We start from the raw sequence: 24,896 nt of genomic DNA, 5'->3' as shown, positions 1-24,896 counted from the left end.
CTGCATCCAAGGCAGTTCAAACCATGCATTCCAACAATGCACTCGTCTCTGCGTCAACTGGTGTGCTTTTTCATACAATTTAGAGTTGTACAACAGTGTGGAAAGAAGAAAAGCATGCTCAACAGCATTCCTGCAGAAACACTGGCGAAGGATGTATGAAGTTGCATTACAGCCAATACAATGAGCTCTGGAGGCAATGTGCTGTCAGCCTTCTCAGCAGCAGAGCTTATATCGAGGCCATTTCTCGTGTAAAATCAGAGGCTTCAGATTTTGCATTGAAAAATAAATGGACCAACAATGTGTGTAAACTCAAGACTGGGCATAGCCCAAGTTGCCTCATGAAGACTGTCATTTAGTCTCAGGGGTATTACCAAATGCCCCATGGTTCCATTGTATGGCTCCAAAGAATCCTCTGCTGCTGACAACATTGGCTTCATTCGAAAGTTAGAATTACAACTGAGGTCCCTTTTGTAAATGGTTTCTATGTGTCTTCAGGATGCATGACAATACATGAAAAGTGTGATAAGGGTCGTGGATGGAAATGTAATGATGTACAGGGCAACAAGTGGGTAGCAGATTTCAGGCTCTGTCTGGCTATTTCCTTTATCACATCAGTATTAACAGGAAAAAGTGCAACACGGTTATGGAACACCCAATTACGAACAGACTCCAATCTTTCTGACCCCGACAGTTTATAAGAAGGGTCAATTACTCTTTAAAGCTGTCTAGAAAACTACTCAGTTCAAGGGCAGTTAGCAATAGGCAAGAAACCTTGTCAGTGATGCCCACATCTCATAATGGAACAAAAAAGTCAAACACTTCAGCAGTCTGCTTGCCTTCCTTTTTATGCCTGTCACACTGTCCATCAGATCTCCTTTCCTTTTCGATCAAGTGAGCTGGCATCAAGTTCAAATATGTTGCCTCCTGCCTTAGTATATTTTCCCTCAAGTCTTTAAAACTGGGATCTCCCTGACCCCCTCAGCTATCTACTTCTCCTGACCTCGATCCTTTTAAAATCCACACCTATTATTTGCTGGTTTGGTTCAACTTCATTTCTTAGCATTAAGCCTCCACTAATATTTCTCAAATATTAAATAATAATGCTGTCACTTGGACTGTTGGGTTTGACACTCCTATTGGATCAATGGTTGATACTGTCATAGAACAGACAGAATGTACACAGGGGCAAGGGAGAGGATTATTTTAAAGACCCATTTAATTTTGCAAAACTGCTTTGGATTGAGTTACTATCATACAAGACTTGTAAAAACAATTACTCAAATTTAATTAACATTCCAGAATAGAACAGACATTGCTACATAGTAATTAAAGAAGGGTCAAGGCCCGAAACATCAGCTTTCCTGCTCCTAAGATGCTGCCTGACCTGCTGTGTTCATCCAGCTCTACACCTTGTTATCTCAGTATTGGAATGTACCCAATGTGTTATTGCTATTAGTTCTGAAATTTCATGAGGTGACTTGGTGCATTTTCATTTTATGACGGAGAAGTCATCAATGGGCGCATTGAAGAAGAAGGGTCTAAAGAAAGGTCTAGGCCTGAAACGTCAGCTTTCCTGCTCCTCTGATGCTCCTTGACCTGCTGTGTTCATCCAGCTCCACACCTTGTTATCTTGGATTCTCCAGCATCCACTGTTCCTATTAACTCTAATTAAAGCCAATTACTGGTTTTGAAGCATATTATTACATCCTGTGAGTGGACAACATTTGATATAAACATGAGCTCTTTCTTTGCTTCATGTAGTTAATATTATCAAATGAATGATGAATCAATTTGTGTTGGCACTTAAAAGGCCTATATTAAAGTAATGGGAGACAGAATATGTTAAATGAACAGCCCTAACTCTGAGATAATGGGAACTGCAGATGCTGGAGAATCCAAGACAACAAAATGTGAGGCTGGATGAACACAGCAGGCCAAGCAGCATCTCAGGAGCACAAAAGCTGACGTTTCGGGCCTAGACCCTTCATCAGAGAGGGGGATGGGGTGAGGGTTCTGGAATAAATAGGGAGAGAGGGGGAGGCGGATCGAAGATGGAGAGAAAAGAAGATAGGTGGGGAGGTAAGGAGGGGATAGGTCAGTCCAGGGAAGACGGACAGGTCAAGGAGGTGGGATGGGGTTAGTAGGTAGATGGGGGTGCGGCTTGGGGTGGGAGGAAGGGATGGGTGAGAGGAAGAACAGGTTAGGGAGGCGGAGACAGGTTGGACTGGTTTTGGGATGCAGTGGGTGGAGTGGAGGAGCTGGGCTGGTTGTGTGGTGCAGTGGGGGGAGGGGACGAACTGGGCTGGTTTAGGGATGCAGTTGGGGAAGGGGAGATTTTGAAACTGGTGAAGTCCACATTGATACCATATGGCTGCAGGGTTCCCAGGCGGAATATGAGTTGCTGTTACTGCAACCTTCGGGTGGCATCATTGTGGCACTGCAGGAGGCCCATGATGGACATGTCATCTGAAGACTGGGAGGGGGAGTTGAAATGATTTGCGACTGGGAGGTGCAGTAGTTTGTTGCGAACTGAGCGGAGGTGTTCTGCAAAGTGGTCTCCAAGCCTCCGCTTGGTTTCCCCAATGTAGAGGCAGCCACACCGGGTACAGTGGATACAGTATACCACATTGGCAGATGTGCAGGTGAACCTCTGCTTAATGTGGAATGTCATCTTGGGGCCTGGGATAGGGGTGAGGGGGGAGGTGTGGGGGCAAGTGTAGCATTTCCTGCGGTTGCAGGGGAAGGTGCCGGGTGTGGTGGGGTTGGAGGGCAGTGTGGAGCAAACAAAGGAGTCACGGAGAGAGTGGTCTCTCCGGAAAGCAGACAGCGGTGGGGATGGAAAAATGTCTTGGGTGGTGGGGTCGGATTGTAGATGGCGGAAGTGTCGGAGGATGATGCGTTGTATCCGGAGGTTGGTGGGGTGGTGTGTGAGAACGAGGGGGATCCTCTTTGGGCGGTTGTGGCGGAGGCGGGGTGTGAGAGACGTGTTGCGGGAAATACGGGAGACGCGGTCGAGGGCGTTCTCGATCACTGTGGGGGGAAAGTTGCGGTCCTTGAAGAATTTGGACATCTGGGATGTGCGGGAGTTGAATGTCTTGTCGTGGGAGCAGATGTGGCGGAGGCGGAGGAATTGGGAATAGGGGATGGAATTTTTGCAGGAGGGTGGGTGGGAGGAGGTGTATTCTAGGTAGCTGTGGGAGTCGGTGGGCTTGAAATGGACATCAGTTACAAGCTGGTTGCCTGAGATGGAGACTGAGGTCCAGGAAGGTGAGGGATGTGCTGGAGATGGCCCAGGTGAACTGAAGGTTGGGGTGGAAGGTGTTGGTGAAGTGGATGAACTGTTCGAGCTTCTCTGTGGAGCAAGAGGCGGCGCCGATACAGTCATCAATGTACCGGAGGAAGAGGTGGGGTTTGGGGCCTGTGTAGGTGCGGAAGAGGGACTGTTCCACGTAACCTACAAAGAGGCAGACATAGCTGGGGCCCATGCGGGTGCCCATGGCCACCCCCTTAGTCTGTAGGAAGTGGGAGGAGTCAAAAGAGAAGTTGTTGAGGGTGAGGACGAGTTCGGCTAGGCGGATGAGGGTGTCGGTGGAGGGGGACTGGTCGGGCCTGCGGGACAGGAAGAAGTGGAGGGCCTTGAGGCCATCTGCATGCGGAATGCAGGTGTATAGGGACTGGACGTCCATGGTGAAGATGAGGTGTTGGGGGCCAGGGAATTGGAAGTCCTGGAGGAGGTGGAGGGCGTGGGTGGTGTCACGGACGTAGGTGGGGAGTTCTTCCTCTCACCCATCCCTTCCTCCCACCCCAGGCCGCACCCCCATCTACCTACTAACCCCATCCCACCACCTTGACCTGTCCGTCTTCCCTGGACTGACCTATCCCCTCCCTACCTCCCCACCTATACTCTCTCCACCTATCTTCTTCTCTCTCCATCTTCGGTCCGCCTCCCCCTCTCTCCCTATTTATTCCAGAACCCTCACCCCATCCCCCTCTCTGATGAAGGGTCTAGGCCCCGAAACGTCAGCTTTTGTGCTCCTGAGATGCTGCTTGGCCTGCTGTGTTCATCCAGCCTCACATTTTGTAGCCCTAACTCTGAGAGCAGTTTCTAATCTCATTCCATGACATTTGGATTCAATTTAATATTTATTTTCTGTCAACTTCTTAACCCACCAAAATATTTTTGTTTCGATAGTGAGTGTTGGGGATATTGTGGGGGAAAAGTTCCTTCATTTGCTGTTGTCAGCAAAATTATAAACTGGATTTGTTATGAATGTGTTAGCTGCCATCAAGTTACGAAATCTTTCTGAAGGGAATCTATCTATATCTCTCTCCATGAATTATACTACCAAACAGCACTTCCTGGGCATACCTACAGCAGAAGGACAGCAGCAGTTCAAGGAGACTGTTCATCATCACCACCGTCTGGAGGGCAATTAGGGGAGGGCAACAAATGCTGCAACACTCTGGTCCCCAAAGGAACTTATTGTTTTAAAAAAATGCTCTCCAGCTTGCTGCATGTTTCCAGCATTTCTTTTATCTGATGCATGAAATCTTTGTGCTGTTTGCATTCTTCTGCTAGCTTGCAAGAACCGGAGGAAATTGTCCTTGTCCCAAGGCCAATTCGTACAGATGTGTTGCAGAATTCAGGACTGCAAGGCAGTGAACGTACTGTCAGTAAATGGAGCTGGATGCTGAGATTCTTCTGCGCTTGCAAAAGCTACACCTTGCTAAGTTCAAAAATGAAAGTGGATCTTGAGAAAGGCTAGCTGATGTAGTAACTAGAAGCTATTTCCATTCTCTTCCCCATGCCTAAGAGACTAAGCAATCATAGAATTCCTACAGTGTGGAAGCAAACCATTTGGCCCATCAAGTTCACAGCAAATCTCTGAGAGCATCCCACCCAGAATAACACCCCTACCCTTTCCCGTGGCTAATCAACCTAGCCTGCATATAATCTGCAATTTAGCATGGCCAATCCACTCTAACTTACACATCTTTGGACTGTGGAAGGAAACCCACTTAGACGCAGGGAGAATGTGCAAACTCCACACAGACAGTTGCCGAGGGAGGAATTGAACCTGGTTCCTTGATGCTGTAAGGCAGCCGTGCTAACCACTGAGCCACCGTGCCTCAGATTTATTCAATCAATTGTGTATTCCAGTTAAAGTCTTCTCACTCAATGGGTTGGAGGATTTTTTCATCAGTCTGTGTGAGATCTTGGCTACAATGCTGGGAAAGGGTAGGGCCAAATCAATCTAGATTTTGGAAACAGGAAAGACAAGGGATTGTGAGAGATGAACCCCATCCTGTTCCTATGTTCCCCTGTTACACCTTGGGCCATAGGTCAGGGTACAGAGCTACTTAACATAAACTCAATGGGTCACTAAAGTGGGATCATATGATGTGTTCATCATCCTCATTACCATGCAATCCTGGCTCTCAGAACAAGTTGAATCGAATTAATCCACGAGAGAGGAGTGGATGGGGATAAAGAATGCAAAATGAATGATGGATAAAACTACTGGCAGGCAAAAAATGTTAATGAATGTTGGAGATTTGAAACGAGATAGAAAATGCCCAGCAGGCCAGTCAGCATCTGATGAAAAGAAATCCAAAACTTCTCCTTTCAGCTCTGATGAAGAGTTATAGCCAAATACACAGCAGTCCTTTTCCCTTAAGGTGCTGAGTGGCCAGCTGCACAATTCCAACATTCTGAGATTACTGTCATTAGATTATGCTACCAAACTAATTTTGTTAGCTGTACAGCATCCATCTATTTACACACATCCATCCAATGACATTACATGCAATGCAATTGGAATTGCATAATCCAAACAAACAATAATCCTTTCTAAAATTCGGGCAACCATAAATCCAATTTGCAATGAGGCTTGCAAACCAAAGAAATCAGACAGTACTCGGAAAACCCTTTCGGGTGAGTAGATGTTGGGTGCTAGGAAGGCCATGCATTACTCACCGTAGGCTGTGGACTGGTTAACTTCATGTCCCACACACACAAAGGGGAAGAAAAAAAACAGTAAAAGAAAAGGTAACAGCAACACTGAACTCCACCAACAAGAGAACACCTCATCGAGCAGTCCCATCAAAATCGGAAAATGACATTAAAAGCCACCTTTGTCATATCTGGCTAAGGCAATGCTCAGGCCTCCAAGTCTTGACTGGTTTGCAGCTATTCAGGGGCCAAGGATCATGTGGTAACTCTCATCTCTATAAGCGAGGTTATAACCCAGGAAGCAAAGGCTCGGCATTGTGCACTTACCAGCATTATTCTAAATTAGGAAAAATATCATGCTTTCAAAAGCTAAACAACTATTAAGGATAAAATGAAAACCAAACATAAGAAAAATGAGGATATGAAAGACAACAAGCAGAATTAATGATTAAAAGTTTTATATTTACCTGTAAAAATCTTTTTAAATTTCAGAGTGCCATTAGGGCATGTAAACATAATATTAAGGTCAAACATCCAATTTCATGATTTTTTTTATTTTTTAATCTCCACATGTTGATTGTGGAATATGTGGGTTCAATCCGCTTCCTAGATTTGATTCAGACCCTAGTTTACAACCTCATACTCTGTTCTGATTTCTGTACGGCTTCCATTGCCGTGATTATTCATAACTTAAAGCAACATTTGAGCAATATGGGAAGTGTCTCTATCTCTTAAGTCAGATGGCCCAGGTCCAAGTCCCATTTGCTCCAGAGGTATGTGATAGCATGCCTGAACAGGTTAAAACTATCAACAGTAAACAGGTGGGACATTGGGAGTGTACCTCAAGGTCACCAGTATCTCCAGGGTTTCCTTCAAGAGTGCGGAAAGAATTTCTCAAACCTGTTTCCTGAATTTTGACTTGCTGTGGATCCTCTGGAGATTGTATGATAACAAATGAGTGGGCCATTGAGCATCCTGATGCATCATGTTCATATCTGGAGTAGAGTAGAGCTGATGGATCCATCAGTGTTTTTCTATCTTTTTGCATGTTTGTATATCATTGAGTTTATTGCCAAACTCAACAAATTTTTCATCAAATGAATAATGCGTCAAGTTACCAGTTCACTAATTCGAACCAAACTGATTAACAACGGTTGGTGTAAATACTTTTCTGCCAATGTTTTTATTATCTGAAAAGTGCCTTTCCTGTTGAGCATTTATTCCGACACTTTTACCGGTGTTTGCGTGGAGATACATTAATGGATCTCAGAATGCGGGATTGCACAGTTAAGACTGACTTAAGGAGTATTTTCTTCTCTCAGAGGGGACGAGTATTCTTAACTGCAGAGGTTTGTAACGGCTGACCCAGTAAGAATGTTCAAGGCTGAGTTAGACAGATTTCTAATCAGTAAAGGAATCAAGGGTTATGGGGAAATGGCAGGAAGATGGAGTTGAAGATTACCAGATCATTGAGTGGTGGAGCAAATTCGATGGGCTGAATGGCATACTTCTGCTCTTGTGTCTTACGGTCTTCGATTTATTTATTAATTTCCAAATATATTTCAGTCCTATCAAAAGCCAAACTGGAGACATGCAGTGAAGGGAATTTCACCGCTTCTGAACCAACAATCAGATATCAACCTTTTCACTTGCCTCAGCCTGTTGTGAAACTAAGCTTTGCAAAACTAAATCGTCTGCTCCAACGCTAGGTACATAAACCTCATTACTGTAACAACGTATAAGCTGCTTACAGAAACAAATCTCAGAGCACTTTCAGATATGTGAAGCAAAGAAACGAAAGTTCCATAACAAGAGACCAAACGTTTGGTTGGGATATATGTTTCTTAAAAGAGGAGAGTGAGGTCAGAAGGTTTGGGAAGAGAATTTCAGAGCTCAGGTTGAAGGCATGGCTGCTAATGGTGGAGAGAGGGGAATGTGTGCACAAGAGGAAAGGAGAGTATAATTACAGAGGAGGTTCCAGAGATTAGAGAGGTGATCCCATAAATAACACTTTAATGTGATGAGAATTTGCATTAAGAGTCTGCTGGGGGTGGTCACCCCCAATCTGTAGGGTCAGGAGCCATTGTAAGAGATTTGCTTGCTCTTGCTTCCAATACCAATGCCTCCTTTCCTGTCTCAAAGAACAAAGAACAATACAGCACAGGAACAGGCCCTTCAGTCCTCTGAACCTGCACTGACATATTTTGTCATGCTAAAACTGCCTTCACTTACAGAATCCGTTCCCTTCTATTCCCTTCCGATTCATGTATTCGTCCAGGTGTTTCTTGAATGATGCTATTGAGTCTGCTTCCAGCACCTCCTTTAGCAGCATGTCCCAGGCCCTCACCACCATTTGAATAAAAAGCTTGCCTTGCATGCCTCTTTCAAACACCTGCACCACCCCAACACCCAGAACCTGTGTCCCCTAGTAATTGATCCCACCACTCTGGGGAAAAACCTCACTTTTTTCCACTCTATCCATGCCATCCGCAATCTTATTAACTTCTATTTGGGTCACTCCTCAACCTCCTGTGCTCCAGTGAGAACAAACAAATCAATCCAACCTTTCCTTGTAGCTAAAATCCCTCAGACCAGGTAACATCCTGGCAAACCTTTTCTCTACTCTCTCTAAAGCATTTCTGAAGAAGGGCCCCAACCCGAAACGTCAGCTTTCCTGCTCCTCTGATATTGCCTGGTCTGCTATGTTCATCCAGCTCCACATTGTGTTCTCACATGCTTCTGGTAGTGTGGTGACCAGGACTGTATGCAATATTCCAAGTGTGGCCAGACTGAAGTTCCATAAAGATGCAGCATAACTTGTCTATCCTACGCTCAATGCCTCTTCCAATGAAGGTAAGCATGCCATCAGCCTTTTTTATTACCTTATCTACCTGCACCACCACCTTCAGTGATCTATGGACCTGCACAACCAGATCCCTTTGCAAATTAATATGCCTAAGGATTCTGGTATTCACCATATAATTTACACCTGTATATGACCTTTGAAAATGCATCACCTCACATTTGTCCCAGATTAAACTCTACCTGCATTTTTCTGCCTATACCTCCAACGGATCTATATCCTGCTGTGTGCTCTGACAATCCTCCACACCATCTGCAATTTTAACAAACTTACTAATTGGACTAGCTATGTTTTCTTTCAAATCATTTATGTCGATCACAAACTGTAGAGGTCCCAGCACTGATCCCTGTGGAACTCCACTAGTCACCACCCTCTATTCTGAAAAGCCTCTTTTCACCACTACCCTCTGTCTCCAATGACTACACCAGTTCTGTATCCATCCTTCCAGCTCACCCCGATACCATGTGACATCACCTTTTGTACCAGACTGCCATGAGGGACCTTGTCAAAGGCTTTACTGAAGTCAATGTAGACAACATCAACCACTTTTCCCTCATCGATCATCTACGTCACCTCCTCAAAAAAATTTGATTTAGTTAGTGAGGCATGACCTCCCCCAACAAAACCATGCTGTCTATTGCTAATAAGACCATTTGCTTCTAAACGTGTATTGGTCTTGTCCCTGAGAATCTTTTCCAATAATTTCCCTACCACCAACGTGAGATTCAAAACCTGTAATTTCCTGGATTATCCCTGCTATCCTTCTTAAATAATGGGACAGCATTGGCTATTCTCCAGTGCTCTGGGACCTCACGTGTGGCCCATGAGGATACAAAGATGTCTGTTAATGCTTCAGCAGTTAGTTCTCTTGCCTCCCTCAATATTCTGGGATAGATTCCATCAGGACATGGGTACTTATCTACCTTAATACTTTTTAAGATGCACAACACCTCTTTCTTTTTAATAGCAACTTGGCTTATAAATTCGATACTCCCTTTACTAAGATCATCCTCCACCAATTCCTTCTCTTTTGTGAATACCAATGCAAAGCTTTTGTTTAGGACCTCACCTACCTCTTCTGGCTCCACACATTCCCTCCTTTGTCCTTGAGTGGGCCAACTCTCTCCCTGGCTACTCTCTTGTATAAAAATACCTTGTGATTCTCTTTTGTTCTGTTTGCTAATGACTTCTCATGACCCTTTTAGCCCTTCTAATTCCTTGTTTAAGTTCTTTCCTACTTTCTTTATATACTTCAAGAGTCTTGTTAGTTCCCATCGTCTTAAACCTTCTGCATGCTTTCTTTTTTTTGACCAAGATCATAACATCCCTGGTCATCCAAAGTTCACATAACTTGCCATTACTGTCCTTCATTCTCGCAGGAATGTGCCACTCCTTAACTCTTACCAACTACTGTTTGAAATACTCCCATATGTCTGATGTAGATTTACCCTCAAACAGCTGCCTCCAATCAAACTTCTCTACATCCCATCTAATATCGTTGTAGTCCGCCTTCACCCAATTTAACACCTTCACCCAAGGACTGCTGTCATCCCTATCCATGAGGATCTTAAAACTCATGGACTCCCCACACCCTGTCCCTCTCCTGGAAGAGGAAGTAAGTGCCCACTGCCTCAGGGTTTCCAGGTTTCTGTGTACAAGATCTGGTGGGCTTTCCTGCTCCCGATGGTGGGTGGAGGGGCATTCCCATCAAATGTAGAATGAGCACCGGAGGTTTTGTTCACAGCGAGAGAGAGAGAGAGACACACATTGGGAGGCACAACGAAATTGAGCAGCAACACAGGCAAAGGAGGAGAGGGAGACAGTCACAACCTCACAGCCATTGTTAGAAACAGATTGGGAGCACACATTTACTGACAGGATTTCAACAGGATGCAGATGAACCTCAGAGGGTCTGGCAATATAACTATACCCTGACATCCTCCTCCTTCACCATTGCCCGTCCACACCATCATCCTCCCACTCCATCCCCTTCCTACACCAACCACCTCCCACTCGATCCCTTTTCTACACGAACCCCCCCACATCATCTCCTTCCTATACCATTGCCTTCCTACATCATTGCCATCCTACACCATCATCCTCAAACTCCACTTCTCTTAATCCATCCCTTTCCCAATCCATTCCCCTCCCACACCATCCCTTTCCCACTCCATTCCCCTCCCACACCATCTCCCTCCCTACTCCATCGCCCTCTTACACCATCTCCCTCCCAGTCCACTCCTCCCGCTCCACTCCTCCCGCTCCACTCCCCCCACTCCATTCCCCTCCCACTCCATCATCCTCCTACACCATCCCTCTCCCAATCCATCTCCCTTCCACACCATCCGTCTCCCACTCCATTCCCTTCCCACACCATCTCCCTCCTACATAATCTCTGACACCATCTCCCTTCCACACCATCCCCCTCCTACACCATCACACTCCTGATTTGGGGATGCTGTGATCATGTTTAATGAACATGCGGATGTTGTAAATTCTGTAATTTCCAAGTGGAATTGGTTTGAAATACACTTTTACAAAGTGTATGAATGATGTCTATTTTTGGGATAATTAACCTTGAAAGTATACTGTGAAGTGACAGTAATCATATCCTAGGGGCTGTGCTGAAAGGTTGGAATTAATGCAACATCCGAACAGAGAGCTCTACTACCTTACCAGCTGGTATATATTCTTGATAAACACGGTTTAAAGAAGGCATGATATAAAACATAGACTATAGAACAGTACAGCACAGAACAGGCCCTTCGGTCCACCATGTGTATATCAACTATGAAACCATAATAAACTAACCCATCCACCTGCACATGGTCCTGTATTCCCTGCCTGTTCATGTGTCTGTCTAAATGCCTCCTAAATGTTACAATCTACCACTTCCATGGCAGCACATTCCAGGCACCCATCACCCTCTATTTAAAAAACAAGCCTCGCACATCTCCTTTAAACTTTCCTCCTCTAGCCTTAAACGTTTGCTCCCTGGATTTGACATTTCCAACTTTAAAAAAAAATTTCTTTGTGGGATGTGGGGGGCCGCCGGCTGGTTGGTATTTATTCCTTGTCAATAACTGTCCTTGAGAAGATGGTGGTGTACCGCTGCAGTCCATCTGCTGTGGGTTAACCCACCATGCCCTTAGAGAAGGAATTCCAGATTTTGACCCAGCGACAGTGAAAGTACGGTGATATATTTCCAACTCGGGATGGTGAGTGGCTTGGAGGGGGACTCAAAGGTGGTGGTGTTCACATATATTGGCTGCCTTTGAGATGGAAGTGGTCATGGGTTTGGAAGGTGCTGTCTGAGAGTCTTTAGTGAATTTCTGCTGCGCATCCTGTAGACCGTACACAAATGTGCATCCAGGGTGGAGGCAGTGGATGCTTGAGGATGTAATGCCAGACAACGAGGCTGCTTTGTCCTGGATGGTGTCAATTATTTTGAATGTTGTTGGAGCTGCACCCATCCAGGCAAGTGGGGAGTCTTTCATCGAACTCCTGACTTGTGCTTGGAGATGGTGGACAGGTTTTGGGGAGTCAGGAAGTGAGTTACTTGCTGCAGTATTCCTCATGTCTTACCTGCTCTTGTAGTCACTGTATTGATGTGGCTAGTCCATTGAGTTTCTGCTCAACGCGAACCCCAAAGATGTTGATAGTGGGAGATTCAATGATGGAAACATCAATAAATGTCAATGGGCAGTGTTTAGATTGTCTCTTATTGGTGATGGTCATAACCTGGCTTTGGGCGGTGCAAATGTTACTTGCCACTTGTCAGTCCAAGCCTGGATTTAATCTAGATCATGTTGCATTTGAACATGGACTGTTTTAGTGTCTGAGGAGTTCCAAATGTGTTGAACATTGTGCTGAGCTTGGGGCAAAGGCTCTGACTATCCACATTATCCATGCCTTTCATGGTTTTCTGTACTTGTATCAAGTCGCCCTCAGCTTCCAATTTTGTCCTGAGAACAATCCACTTTTGTCTAATCTCTCCTTATAGCTATTACACTTCAATTCAAGATAACAAAGTATGGAGCTGGATGAACACAGCAGGCCAAGCAGGATCTCAGGAGCACAAAAGCTGACGTTTCGGGCTTAGACCCTTCACCTCTGATGAAGGGTCTAGGCCCGAAACGTCAGCTTTTGTGCTCCTGAGATGCTGTTTGGCCTGCTGTGTTCATCCAGCTCCACACCTCGTTATCTTGGATTCTCCAGCATCTGCAGTTCCCATTATCTCTGACAGACTTCAATTCAATCCTGGTAAACTTCTTTTGCACCCCCTCCAAACGCTGCACATCCTGTAGTGCGGAGATGAGAACTGCACATGATACTTCAAATGTGGCTGAACTAAAGTCTTATACAGCTGTAACTTTTATACTCAATGTCCCAGCTGATGAGGCCAAGCATGCTTTCTTTGCCACCTATCAACTTGTGTTGCCACTTTAAAGGAGCTATGGACTTCCACTCCAAAATCTCTCTGTAAATCAATGCTCTTCACAGCCCTGCCATTTAAAGTGAAGCCTGGCTTCAGCAAGTTCAATGTTAACCTGGGGGATGGTGTGGGAGGTCTAGAACTAGAGGGCACTATCTGTGAATCAGGGCCTTTCAGGAGAGATGTTAGGAAACACTTCTACACGCAAAGTGTGGTACATGTTGGAACTCTCTTCCACAAACAGTGATGGATGCTGGACCAGTTGTTAACTGTAAATCTGAGATAGATAAATTTTTGTTTAGTAAAGGTATTAAGGGAAATGGGCAAAAGGCAGGCAGATGGAGTTGCATCTCAATGCATGGCAGAACAGACAAGGAGCTGAACGGCCTACTCGTGTTCCTATATCCCTATCAGTTATAAATGAATGTTGGATTCATACGCACCCTGATCCTACCAGATAAGGTCATCTAGTCATAGTCCACAGAGAGACACTGTTCATATAGATTGAGGGGTAGCACTCTGCACCAAACTTGATGTAAGGCAGGGCTTGGATCTCCCATGACCTACTGCAGCTGGGGACCAAACCTGAATTGGGCTAAAACTAGACTTAGAGCAGGTGTTTTTTTTGAACGAGGCAGGAGATACACTGGGAAGGGAGCAGGGATCTGAAAACGCGGTTAGGCGCATTGAGTTCCAGCTGGATTGAAGCATTAAAAGTGGGATTTTTTTAAATGTCAGAATAACACACTTTGCATCTTACAGTAACTATCTGGAGAAGAACAGCACTTGCCAAAGGCCGTTCTCGGCATTTACCTCCGGCTCCCATTAAAAAAAAGAAACTTGCAAGACAAAAATTTGCTTTTTTTAGATATTGATCGAAAAGAGATATATTTTGTAAGCAACAATTTTATGTCCGGTATTTATCCGGTTCAGCACTCTTGTTGTGTATGTGCACAGAGACAATTTTTAAAAAATCAATTTCTATTTCCAAATTAATGTTCACCATTACAAATACAGTATAAAATCACTGGATCAGAAAACGATTGTGGCCAAACTATTGATTTGTCACTCTACTTTTAAAATACATGTGCAAAACAGCCAGATGCCAGAAACATATTTGTCCAGCACTGCATTATACCAGGGACCCACCTATCACTCTCTCTCTGTCTCCTTCATCAGAAACTCTCCCTTATTTCAGTCTATGTGGGGCAGCTTGAATCTTCAGTCTCCTACTCTTGTCCATGTTTTTACAGAGGTCACACAACATCAAGTTATGTGACAAAGGAACAGCGCTCCGTAAGCTTGTGATTTCAAATAAACCCCTTGGACTATAACCTGGTGTTGTGTGGCTTTTGGCCTCCCCCCCCCCCCCACCTCCCGGTCCAACACCAATACCTCCATAACATGCTCATACATGCACTCAAATTTCTGTCTCACACCCCACTAACTCATTCTCTTTGTCTTTTTCTGTTCTACCATGCATACTCTTTCTGCATCTCAGGAATAATTTTCCCTGATTAATAAGGGCTTGTGAATCATATTTACTCCGAGTGTACGATAAAAAGCATTCTTTTACTGAAATGCTATAAACTGATGCTTAATTTGACAAAAACATTTTCCTTCAATTTTACACACAAAGCATTATAAGTCACTGCAGTAAGAATATTTTCACTTCTAATCCAATGAAAAGAACTTGTTTTACTCTCAAATTGGTTACTTTTCTCACTCACATGAACACCTATTTTAATGACCTGCATTTTCATTATGAATCCATTGATTCAAAAGAACCTGCTAAGAATTTAATATATCCAATTTAAAGATGTTAAGGTTAGTCATTTGATACAAGAGGGCTTTAGTATTGCTGAAAAGGACACATTTTCGAAGTTTTTCATTTGGCCTCATCAGGACGATTCATAAGAAATGTCAAAGTTAGGGAGCTTGATTGTGAGAGGTATTGCCATGAAGAATGAACTGGTTAATGATGAGTGGTAATTAACCACCAAGGTCATTGCACCTCTACTAATCAGAGAGCTTGTCAACAATACAGTGCTTCCCTCGTAAACAGCATGAATGTTATTTTCTCTTTACATTGGTATGTTTTTGTGAATGGTCCTGATGTAATAAAAGGTGAAAGGCTTTGGCAAAATGTAACGCTTATAAGGTTATTCAATTATCGGTTGAGAAGTTGCGTGGTATAACTGCTTATTTATTAGCATTAAATATAAATTATTCCAAAAAATGGCTCTAAGTTAAGTTGTGCGTGGTGGACTACTGACATATCAAATTCTCAACATTGAGAAATTACAGTTATGTCGTTGATTGTCCGATATCATTAAATCTGTTATTAAATGAAAATTAAGAAGTTTGAAAATGAGATTATTTGAATCTAATGATAATTTGGATTATCAAATGGGTGGTTTGCAAATTAAAGCTCAATATCTTTCCTATAACCCAAAGTAGTATACTTTATACTGGTAGTATACCTTTCATAGGATCTCTACAGTGTGGAAACAGGCCCTTTGGCCCAACAAGTCCACACGAAACCTCAGTGCATGCCACCCAGAACCATCCCCCTATAACCCACCTAATCCACACCTCCCTGAACACTACAGGCAATTTAGCATGGACTGTCAACCTTACCTGCACATCTTTGGATTGTGGGAGGAAACCAGAGCACCAAGAGGAAGCCCACGCAGACACAGCAAGAATCTGCAAACTCTATACAGATAGTCGCCTGAGGCTGGAATCGAACGCAGGTCCCTGGCACTGTGAGGCAGCAGTGCTAACCACTGTGCCACCGTAAGGAGAGTTGATTAGCTCAAATGGTGAGATGCCTTGAGTATGGTATAGGTACAGAATGATGCTCATCATTCGATACCTGCATTAGCTGTGCCAGTTCATGGTGGTCTGCCTTTCTTTCCTGGTCCCATTTTCGGGTGCCCCTCAAATCATAAATAAACAATTGTCTCTCTCTTAATGGGCAGAGATGTCTCCGGTCCTTTGTCATCATAATTAATCATCCAGAGGCCTCAATTGGAACTCTACATTCAATTCTAGGCACCACATTTTAAATAAAGGAGAAGATGTAGAAGAGAATTATGAAAATTTACTAGGGATAGGGACTTAGGTTATACAGAGAGACTGGACAAGCTGGTGGTATGCATTTTCCTTAGTGATTCAAAGGCCAAGAGGATTTTTGATAGAGATTGTCAAAATCATTAATGGCTTTGATAGATTAAATAAAAGGAAATTGTTTCTCATGACAGAAGGACTTGTAAGTTATAAGGTACTGACAAAAGAAACAAAGGCACCATGAGAATTTCATTTTCCCTGCTGGAAGTTGTTAGAATCTCAAATGCATTGCCTGAAAAGGTGATAGAATAAATAGTAATTTCTGGAAATAAAAAACAAACAACGGAATGAATACCTGAAGGATTTTTGAATAAAAAACAACAGGTTGTGGAAAAAGAGCAGGGGATAGAATTCTTTAGAAAGTTCTTCTAAAAGGCTCACATAGGTACAATGGGCTGAATGGTCTCTTTCTCTGCTGTATCAGTTTCTAATTCTCTGAAACAAATGTTGACTTCTGGCTGTTTCTTGATTTTAATGAATACGTAGCCATTTTAAACTAAATTGTGAAGACCTACATTAATGAAGGGTCAAAGAGGGTTTACGTTAGTTGTGCTCATGCCAATAATTAAGTCTTCTATCAAGCATCTCATTATTTTTTAATCTCTCTCCTACATCTACCATCATATATTTTGAACAATCCAGACTTTGAGCGATGTGTCTCTGTATGTATTATAATTGAGATTGGCTAACTTGAAAATTACAGGGAATCAACTGTGCAAAATTTTGCTTTATCTGGCTCATCTAGGCCCTTCAGTCCATCAAGCCTGCCTTTGCATTCAGTACAATCATGGCTGACCAAACACCTTAATGCCTTTTGCCACTCCTTCTGCATAACCCAGTAGGCCATTGGTAACCTGAAGGATAAACTTGCTAAATTATTAGGGGATGAATCATCATCAATGCAAAATCAAGCATTGGAACTGAAGCCATCATCCTTCCATCTCCCCTTAATGCTTCCCATCTTTAGAGCTTGTTTTGGAATTGATGAAAATATTGCAACACCAATACTAGCCCAGACTCAATGATTCATCAGAAAGCTCCCCAGTTCCTATTTGTTACAGTCATCAGTTCTTGCATTAGCTGCATTGTATTAAATAGTATTTCCAGCACAGGATGTTTATTTTTCAGTCTAGCAGTTACTTTATTGTTTATTCTCCAGATAAGTTTCCTCACACACCTCTTCATCAAACCTCATCAACGTTTCCCTCTAGTACTTAATTTCTCACGTGTTTCCCTACTTTCTCTTAAGTGCATCCGAGCGTCTTGGCAGTTGCCTGTGGGAGTGATTCCTGTTTTACTATTGTCAGGAATTCCTCTTGAATTTCCAATTGGAATTGACAGGGATTGAATCTTCCTGACCCCACAAGTAGAAACATCTGCGCTAAGTCTGTCCATTTAAACTTTTCCACACTCTTAAAGATTTCAGTCACGTCACTGTGCAGTCTTCCAAACCTGTTCAGTCTTTCCTGGCATGTAATTTCTCAGGTTTCAGTATCAGCCTAGTGAATCTTTTCTGTACCTTCTCCAGTATCCCACTGTCAGATCTAGCTTTTTGAAAAGGTGGTGATTGTCAAGCTCTTTGATTTTAGTCAGGCCTTCTGGGATGATTAGTTTTCACTTAAATCATATAAACGCATCTTTATAATTCCTTTCATCTTTTCAGCATTCATTCTGTCTTCCACTTAGGATAGAATCATAGAATCCCTACATTATGGAAGCAGGCCATTCAGCCTGGCTTGTTCACACTGACTCTCCAAAGAGCATCCCACCTCCTGCTCTTTCTCCGTAACCCTGCATTTTCTATAGATGATCCACTTAACCTACACATCCCTGGATACTATGGGCAATTAGCACAGCCAGTCCACTTAACTCGCATATCTTCGGACCTTGGGAGGAAACTGGAGCACCCGGCGGAAACTCACACAGCCACAGGGAGAATGCGAGAACTCCACACAGACAGTCATGCGACTTAATCTTTCTCCATTCTCCCAACTTCTGTATGAATATTGGTGAAGGTTTCTCATAACTGCTGCTAACAGGGGTACAAGCCAGGGGTTCGTTTTTGAAAATATTGGCAGTATGTGGGTAGTGATGTGCTTAAGGGGTTTGTTGGGACGTCTTTGGGTTTCCACATAGCTGTAGGAATAAGAGGCTGACTTGGAAGTTTGCAGATATTACCCTGTGGTGGCCAATGGAAATTGTGGTGAGGAATACCAGTGATTATAGAATGTCCTAGTCTTAATCGCAACAAATTTATAGAAATGGAGTTCAATGCAAACAAATGTGAAATCATAGGTTGAAAAATTTGGTTTGGAAGCCATTCTTCACCCAAACTTTGGTTCCTTCCTTACTTCAAAACAATTGCGTCATGCTTTACATCATCATTGCCCTTGGTCATCCACCCACCGCTGTCTATCTCCTTTTACCTTCCTCTGGCATGCACCTTTGGCGGCCCTTTTTAAATTTTGCCAGTTCTGACAAAAGTTCATCAACATGTAACACTATCTCTGTTTTCCTCTATAATGATGCTGCTTAGTATAGAGCATTTCCAGCACCTCTCAATCAGATTTCCAGCATCTGCAGTGCTTTTAGACAAGGATTTGCAGCACTTTTGAATTCTTTCGGTTCAGATATTATCTATGGTAGAAGCTAACCTTCGAACCCCACGCTTGACACCAGCCGGTTTCAACTCGTTAATCTCTCTTTCCTTTTCTTTCACCCCTAGCAGTGACCTGTATTGTGAGCCTTGAACTTTCACTGAGTTTTCTTCGGTGGAAAATAGGGTTCTGAGATTTCAGGGGAATCCATTTCGATGGTTAATCACTCACCCATGCTTGCAATGATGCTGTGGACAGGTAGCCTGGAAGCACCACCAAAGATGCCTTCGGAACTTAGACCCTTCCTTTTTTGCTTCTCTTCCTCTTTGAAGATGAATGCTGAATTTTCTTCCTTTGTAATGTTAATGTAGAAGCAGGTATCTGAGCTCACCATAATATACCGGGGCCCAGGATTGAGCAAAATGCTTTTGTTATCTTCTCTCTTTGCGCCTATCAGGCAGACACCATACCTGAAGAACAGGAGGAAACCCGAGAAATACGCCATTAGCTTTTGGATATTATTATTTCCTTTGCTCTATTTAAATAGATCATAAATTCCTCATCATAAATATACCTCCATCAGCTTGACCTAGAAACTTGCTAATGTCAGAAATACACTGCATTATCTGTTCTTAAATTAATAAGTTGTATGTGGGAGTTACTGACTAGGTCAACATTTATTGCATGTGCCGAATAGTCCTGAGAAAGTGGCGATGATCTGTCTTCATGAACTATTGCAGTCCATGTGTGTAGGTTGACCCACAATGCCAGGGAGAAAATTCCAGGATTTTTGACCCAAGTCAGGATGGTGAGAGGTGCGGAGGGGAACTTGGAGGTGGCAGTGTTCCTACGTATCTGCTGCCCTTCTTCTAGATAGAAGCAATCATGGGTTTGGAAGATGCTGTCTAAGGATCTTTGGTGAGTTTCTACAGTGCCTCTTGTGGGAAGTACACACTATTATTACTGAATGTGGAAGGACTGCATGTTTGTGGATGTGATGACAATCAAGTGGGCTGCTTTGTCCTAGGTGGTGTCAATTTTCTTGAATATTGTTGGAGCTGCACCCATCCAGGCAATTGGGGAGTATTCCATCACACTCCTGATTTGCTCCTCGTAGACAGTTGACAGGCTTTGGGTAGTCAGGATGTGAGTTACTTGTTGGCAGATTCCTAGCCTCTGACTTGCTCTTGCAGCCACTCTATTTATACGTCAGGCCTATTCAGTTTCTCGTCAGCAGTAATCCCCCAGGGACGTTGGTAGTGGGGGATTCAGTGATGGTAACACTGCTGAATGTCGAGAGATAATGGTTAGATTGTCTCTTATTGGAGACGGTCATTGCTTGGCAGTCGTGTGGTAGGAGTATTACTTCCCACTTTCAGACCAAGATATTGTTCAGTTTTTGTTGCATTTGAACACGGGATGCTTTCGTACCGGAGGAGTTGCAAAAGGTGCTGAACATTGTGCAATTGTCAGTGAACCTCCCCACTTCCAACCTTATTGCAACTTATATTTTTAAAGTGCTTTTAATGTCATACATACCTCAAGGTGCTTAATGGGGTCTATAGTAAATTATGTACACCACATCGCAAATGAGGAAAGATTAAGTCAGATGACCAAAGGCTTAGACAAAGAGGTAAACTTTACAGAGGGTGGAGGACCAGGAGACTTTGATTTTGGTTTAAAAAGAAAATTACTTTCAGGGCGTGGCCATCATTAACAAGACAAGCATTTATCTCTTAACTTTATAATCCCTACAGTGTGGGAGCAGGCTTTTAGGCGCATTGAGTCCACACTGGCCATCCAAACAGCATCTCACCTCTACCCATCCCATTCCTTGTATCCCTGCATTTTGCATGGTCAATTCGTCTAGCCTGCACATTAGGAGCAATTTAGCATGGCTAATTCACCTAGCCTGCACATCTTTGGGCTGTGGGTGGAAACTGGAGCACCCAGAGGAAACCCACGCAGACACTGAGAGAATGCACAAATTCCATTCAGACAGTTGCCTGAGGGTGGAATCAAACCCAGGCTCCTGGTGCCAAGAGGCAATGGAGCTATATACTGAGCCATTTTAACTGCACTGTGAAGGCCGTGGTCCTTCTTCTTGAACCACCGGAAGAGTCTGATACAACTGTTTGGCTCTTCGGCCACTTCAGAAGGCCACTAAGCGTAAATCACGTTGGTTTGGGACTGCGGTTACATGTAGGCCAGACCAGGTAAAGATGGCAGATTTCCCATCCTAGATATGACAATCGAATATTGGTTTTGGAATACACTGCCCGGAAGTGTGGTGGAGGCAGGTTCAACTGAGGCATTAAAGATATTATGCTTGACTCTTCAGACAGAAATGATGTGTAAGGATATGAGAGAGAAAATAGGACACTGGCAATCGGTAATAATCGGTAATAAATGACTCAATTGACGAGTCGTTCCAAAACAATGGGCTGAATGGCCTCCTTCAGCACCATTAACACTTTTGTGATTCTATGAGCTCATGGTTAAAAAAAGTAAAGTACTGCAGAAGTTAGAAGGTCAATCTTACAGATACCTGCCTTTAAAAAAAAAACTTCTGGCCTACTTTTTTTTAAAAGAATGCAAACTGAATTCACTGTGGGATTTGAACTCATGTTTTTTGGATTACTAGTCCAGCAATAAAGTCATTACATAAACACTCCCCGGGATAAACTGCACTCCAGGTCACTGGCAGTGAAAGTTTAATGTCAAAAACATATGGTTCCACTCAGTCCCCATGACAAATTGTTAATCTGAAAGAACTTACTTCTTGTGAGCGTGGAAAGACGCGTAGGTGAAACTTTTGCCTTCATATTCTCCAAAGAACTTGCTGTCACCGAGTTTGATGTGATAAACCTCATTCCCTGAGCATCGACCGTACATCCTTTGCCATTGCTCAGGGGATTGTTGTCCTTCCCTGTAACCATGGAGATGCAAACCCGCTGTTAGTTTAAATTCTTCGCAAAACAGGGTGGCCAGATCATGGAGACAAGGTGAAAGCCAAGGACTACTGTTTTTACTGTTTGGGAATTTCTATTCTCTGGTAGCAGAAATATTTAAGATCAGTAATAAGGAGCTCTCAGCAATCCTGCTTCACTGCACATTATAAACCACATTTTGGGATGCTAAACCTGTTCAGCAGATTTTTATTTTCTTACTTCATTGTTGCGTGGAATAAATGACTCGAACTGAACTGGGTTTGAAAAGCTAATTCATCTCGAGGCCACGTTTCGAGGGATCAATTATACACACCACAGTTGTGCACCTCCAACTAATAGGAATCTCTACTGCAAGCAGTTCTTTCAAAATGTTGCGGCATCTGTCTTTTTCAATAAATGGATTTAAAATACCAAAGAACATTCTGGTTGGCCCGCAATGTAAAATTGCAATCTCCCCAAAGATTATTATGCTGTGAATGTCATACCATGCAGATATCCCCATATGCTGAACTCTTGGTTTGTGACTTGATCACAGAATGCAGCTGATTGAATTCTAAAGGACATTTTTTCTTTTCAACAGATGTGTGCTCCTGGCAGGGAGCATCAGGGAATGATACTGGGAGATCCTAGCTACACTGTAGCCCCATCCCAGTGACAAGTTCATAGTCGACTTTTATGGGCTATTCCATTAGTGCACACTGATCTCTCACAGGCTTTTCATTTAAAAAAGATGATTTCCTGCAGTTGTGTAAAACTCGTTATTATTGCAGACTGTCAATCCCAAAAGAAAATACAATTGTTGCTTAATATAATGTAATGTCAGTTTAACCTTTGAAGTTGCAAGTTGAAATATACGCTTCACGTCTCATTGCAAACCAGGCTATATGAGTTAACCTTTTCTTAAAAAATGTTCTCAATGCGTTATTATGAAAAGGAAGATAGCAATCCCATGACATACCTCAAATAAAAATGCATCACTTTTTCTCATAGACTACTTTGTAGCTGCCAGTGTTGACTCAGTGGCTCACAGTCTCACCTCAAAGGTTGTAGGTTCAAATCCCACTCCAGGACTTGAGCAACCTTTTCACACAGGGTGGTTTGTATGTGGAATGAACTTCCTGACGAAGTGGTAGATGTGAGTACAATTACAACATTTAAAAGCCATTTGGATGGGTGTATGGATAGGAAAGGTTTAGAGGGATATGGGCCAAATGAGACTAGTTTAGATTAGCAAACTTGGTTGGCACGGATGGGTTGGACTGTAGGGTCTGATTCCATTCCATATGACTGATACCATGACTCTGTGATTCTTGTGAATCAAATAGATTTTTTCACAATAATTGACAGTGGACACATTGTTGCCTTTTGATCAACTTTCAATTCCAGATTTTGTTGAATACATATTTCACTATCTGCCATGGTGGGATTTGAATCCAGGTTCCCACTGCATTAAACTGAGCATCTGGATCACGGTCTCCCCAGTTCATCACAGTTTAACATCGGTATTCTACCTATATGTTTGTAAAGTGAAAGTGGTTGTCAACATAATAATGACCAGATAATCTACCTTTTCTGATATTGATTGAAGAATGATAATTAGCCAGAACTGCTCCTCCCACCTGTCTTCAAAGCAATTCCATGTGTTCAATTCTTTACATCCATGAGAACAGGCAGACGGGGACTTGGTTTAACATTTAATTATAAAGTCAACATCTCCATTGGGGCAGTGTTCCCTCAGAACTGCACTGAAACATCAGCCTTGGCTTATGAGCTCAAGCCCTGGAATCTGACTTCAACACAGAACCACGAGGCTCAGAGGTAGGAGGACTACCAGTTGAGCCACGTCAGCACTGTACAGTCTGTGGAAGCTTGCTGTGCACAAATTGGCATTCCCTAAATTGTAAAAGTGGTGACACTTCCAAAGTGCTTCATTGACTGTAATGTTCATTGAGAAGTGCCTGTGGTCTTTATTCTATTCATTCAAGGGATGAGGGCATCGCTGATTAGGTCAGCATTTATTGCCCAGAAGGCAGCTAAGAGGCCATCACATTGCTGTGGGTCTGAAGTTACATGTAGACCAGACCAGGTAATGATGGCAGTTTCCTTCCCTGAAGGACATCAGTGAACCAGATGGGTTTTCCTGACAATTGATTCATGGTCATCATGAGATGATTAATTCCAGATTTTTCTTATTGAATTCAAATTCCACCATCTGCCATGGCAGGATTTGAATGCAGGTACCCAGATCATTACCTGGGTCTCTGGATTAACAGTCCAGTGATAATATCACGAGGCCATCACTCTGATGGAAGGAGCTAGATAGGTCTCTATTGAAACCATCTCAATAGGGAAAATCCACAATTTAAATAATAAATCTTGGCTCAAAACCAAATCCAAAAAAAAACCTAAAGAATGAAATAACATAATCCAAAAATAGATTTACAGGACTTGTCTGAATAGAACAGGACTTCATCTGAACTCTGCAATGTTGCATGATTAGTTGGAGATTATAATCTGTACCACTGATTCATCAGTATGGAATTCAAAACAAATCCACACACACATTACTGCAGAAACAGATTAAAACTCTTCACAATGCTTCTGACAGAGTAAATCCTTAAGGAGAATGGAAGCAGTAAAAATTTGACTTACTGCCCCCTGGAGGTATGAACCAATAGGGTGATGAGAGTGGAGGTGGAGGGGCAGATGCAATTCAAGGCTAACATGGCATACTTAAATTCCTCTTCACACACCACGTGGTCTACAAAGAAACAGAAGTTTTGAAAATAACAATCAGACAGGAAGAAATTTTTAAAATTCACCTGAGGAAGTCAGATTTGCTTAATGAATTCTGGTCTTTAAAAAAGGAATTCAAACTTCCTGTTAAGAGTTGAAAGGCTAACATACCAAGACTTTACCTTTGAAAAACTATTACCAATCAGCAGACCACAAGACAGCTCTTTCA

The 24,896-nt window shown here is 43.0% G+C and overlaps 1 protein-coding gene across 6 annotated transcripts in view; it reads right to left on the bottom strand.

The window, feature by feature from the left end:
• kcnt1b (potassium sodium-activated channel subfamily T member 1b) overlaps positions 1–24,896 on the bottom strand; it is a 406,769-nt gene that overhangs the window by 79,507 nt on the left and 302,366 nt on the right. For 4 of the 6 annotated variants that reach the window (XM_048559135.2, XM_048559137.2, XM_048559139.2 and 1 more), the window contains 4 exons: positions 24,584–24,692; positions 21,760–21,909; positions 19,212–19,450; positions 5,978–5,998 (listed from right to left, as the gene is read on the bottom strand). In XM_048559135.2, coding sequence (XP_048415092.1) covers positions 5,978–5,998; positions 19,212–19,450; positions 21,760–21,909; positions 24,584–24,692 — 519 coding nt within the window. The remainder of the gene's footprint in view (positions 1–5,977; positions 5,999–19,211; positions 19,451–21,759; positions 21,910–24,583; positions 24,693–24,896) is intronic. The other 2 variants (XM_048559136.2, XM_048559138.2) reach the window with 1 other exon arrangement.

This window comes from Stegostoma tigrinum, chromosome 29, assembly GCF_030684315.1.
Source record: "Stegostoma tigrinum isolate sSteTig4 chromosome 29, sSteTig4.hap1, whole genome shotgun sequence".
NCBI lineage: Eukaryota > Metazoa > Chordata > Chondrichthyes > Orectolobiformes > Stegostomatidae > Stegostoma > Stegostoma tigrinum.
This window is presented reverse-complemented; position numbering and strand designations above follow the sequence as displayed.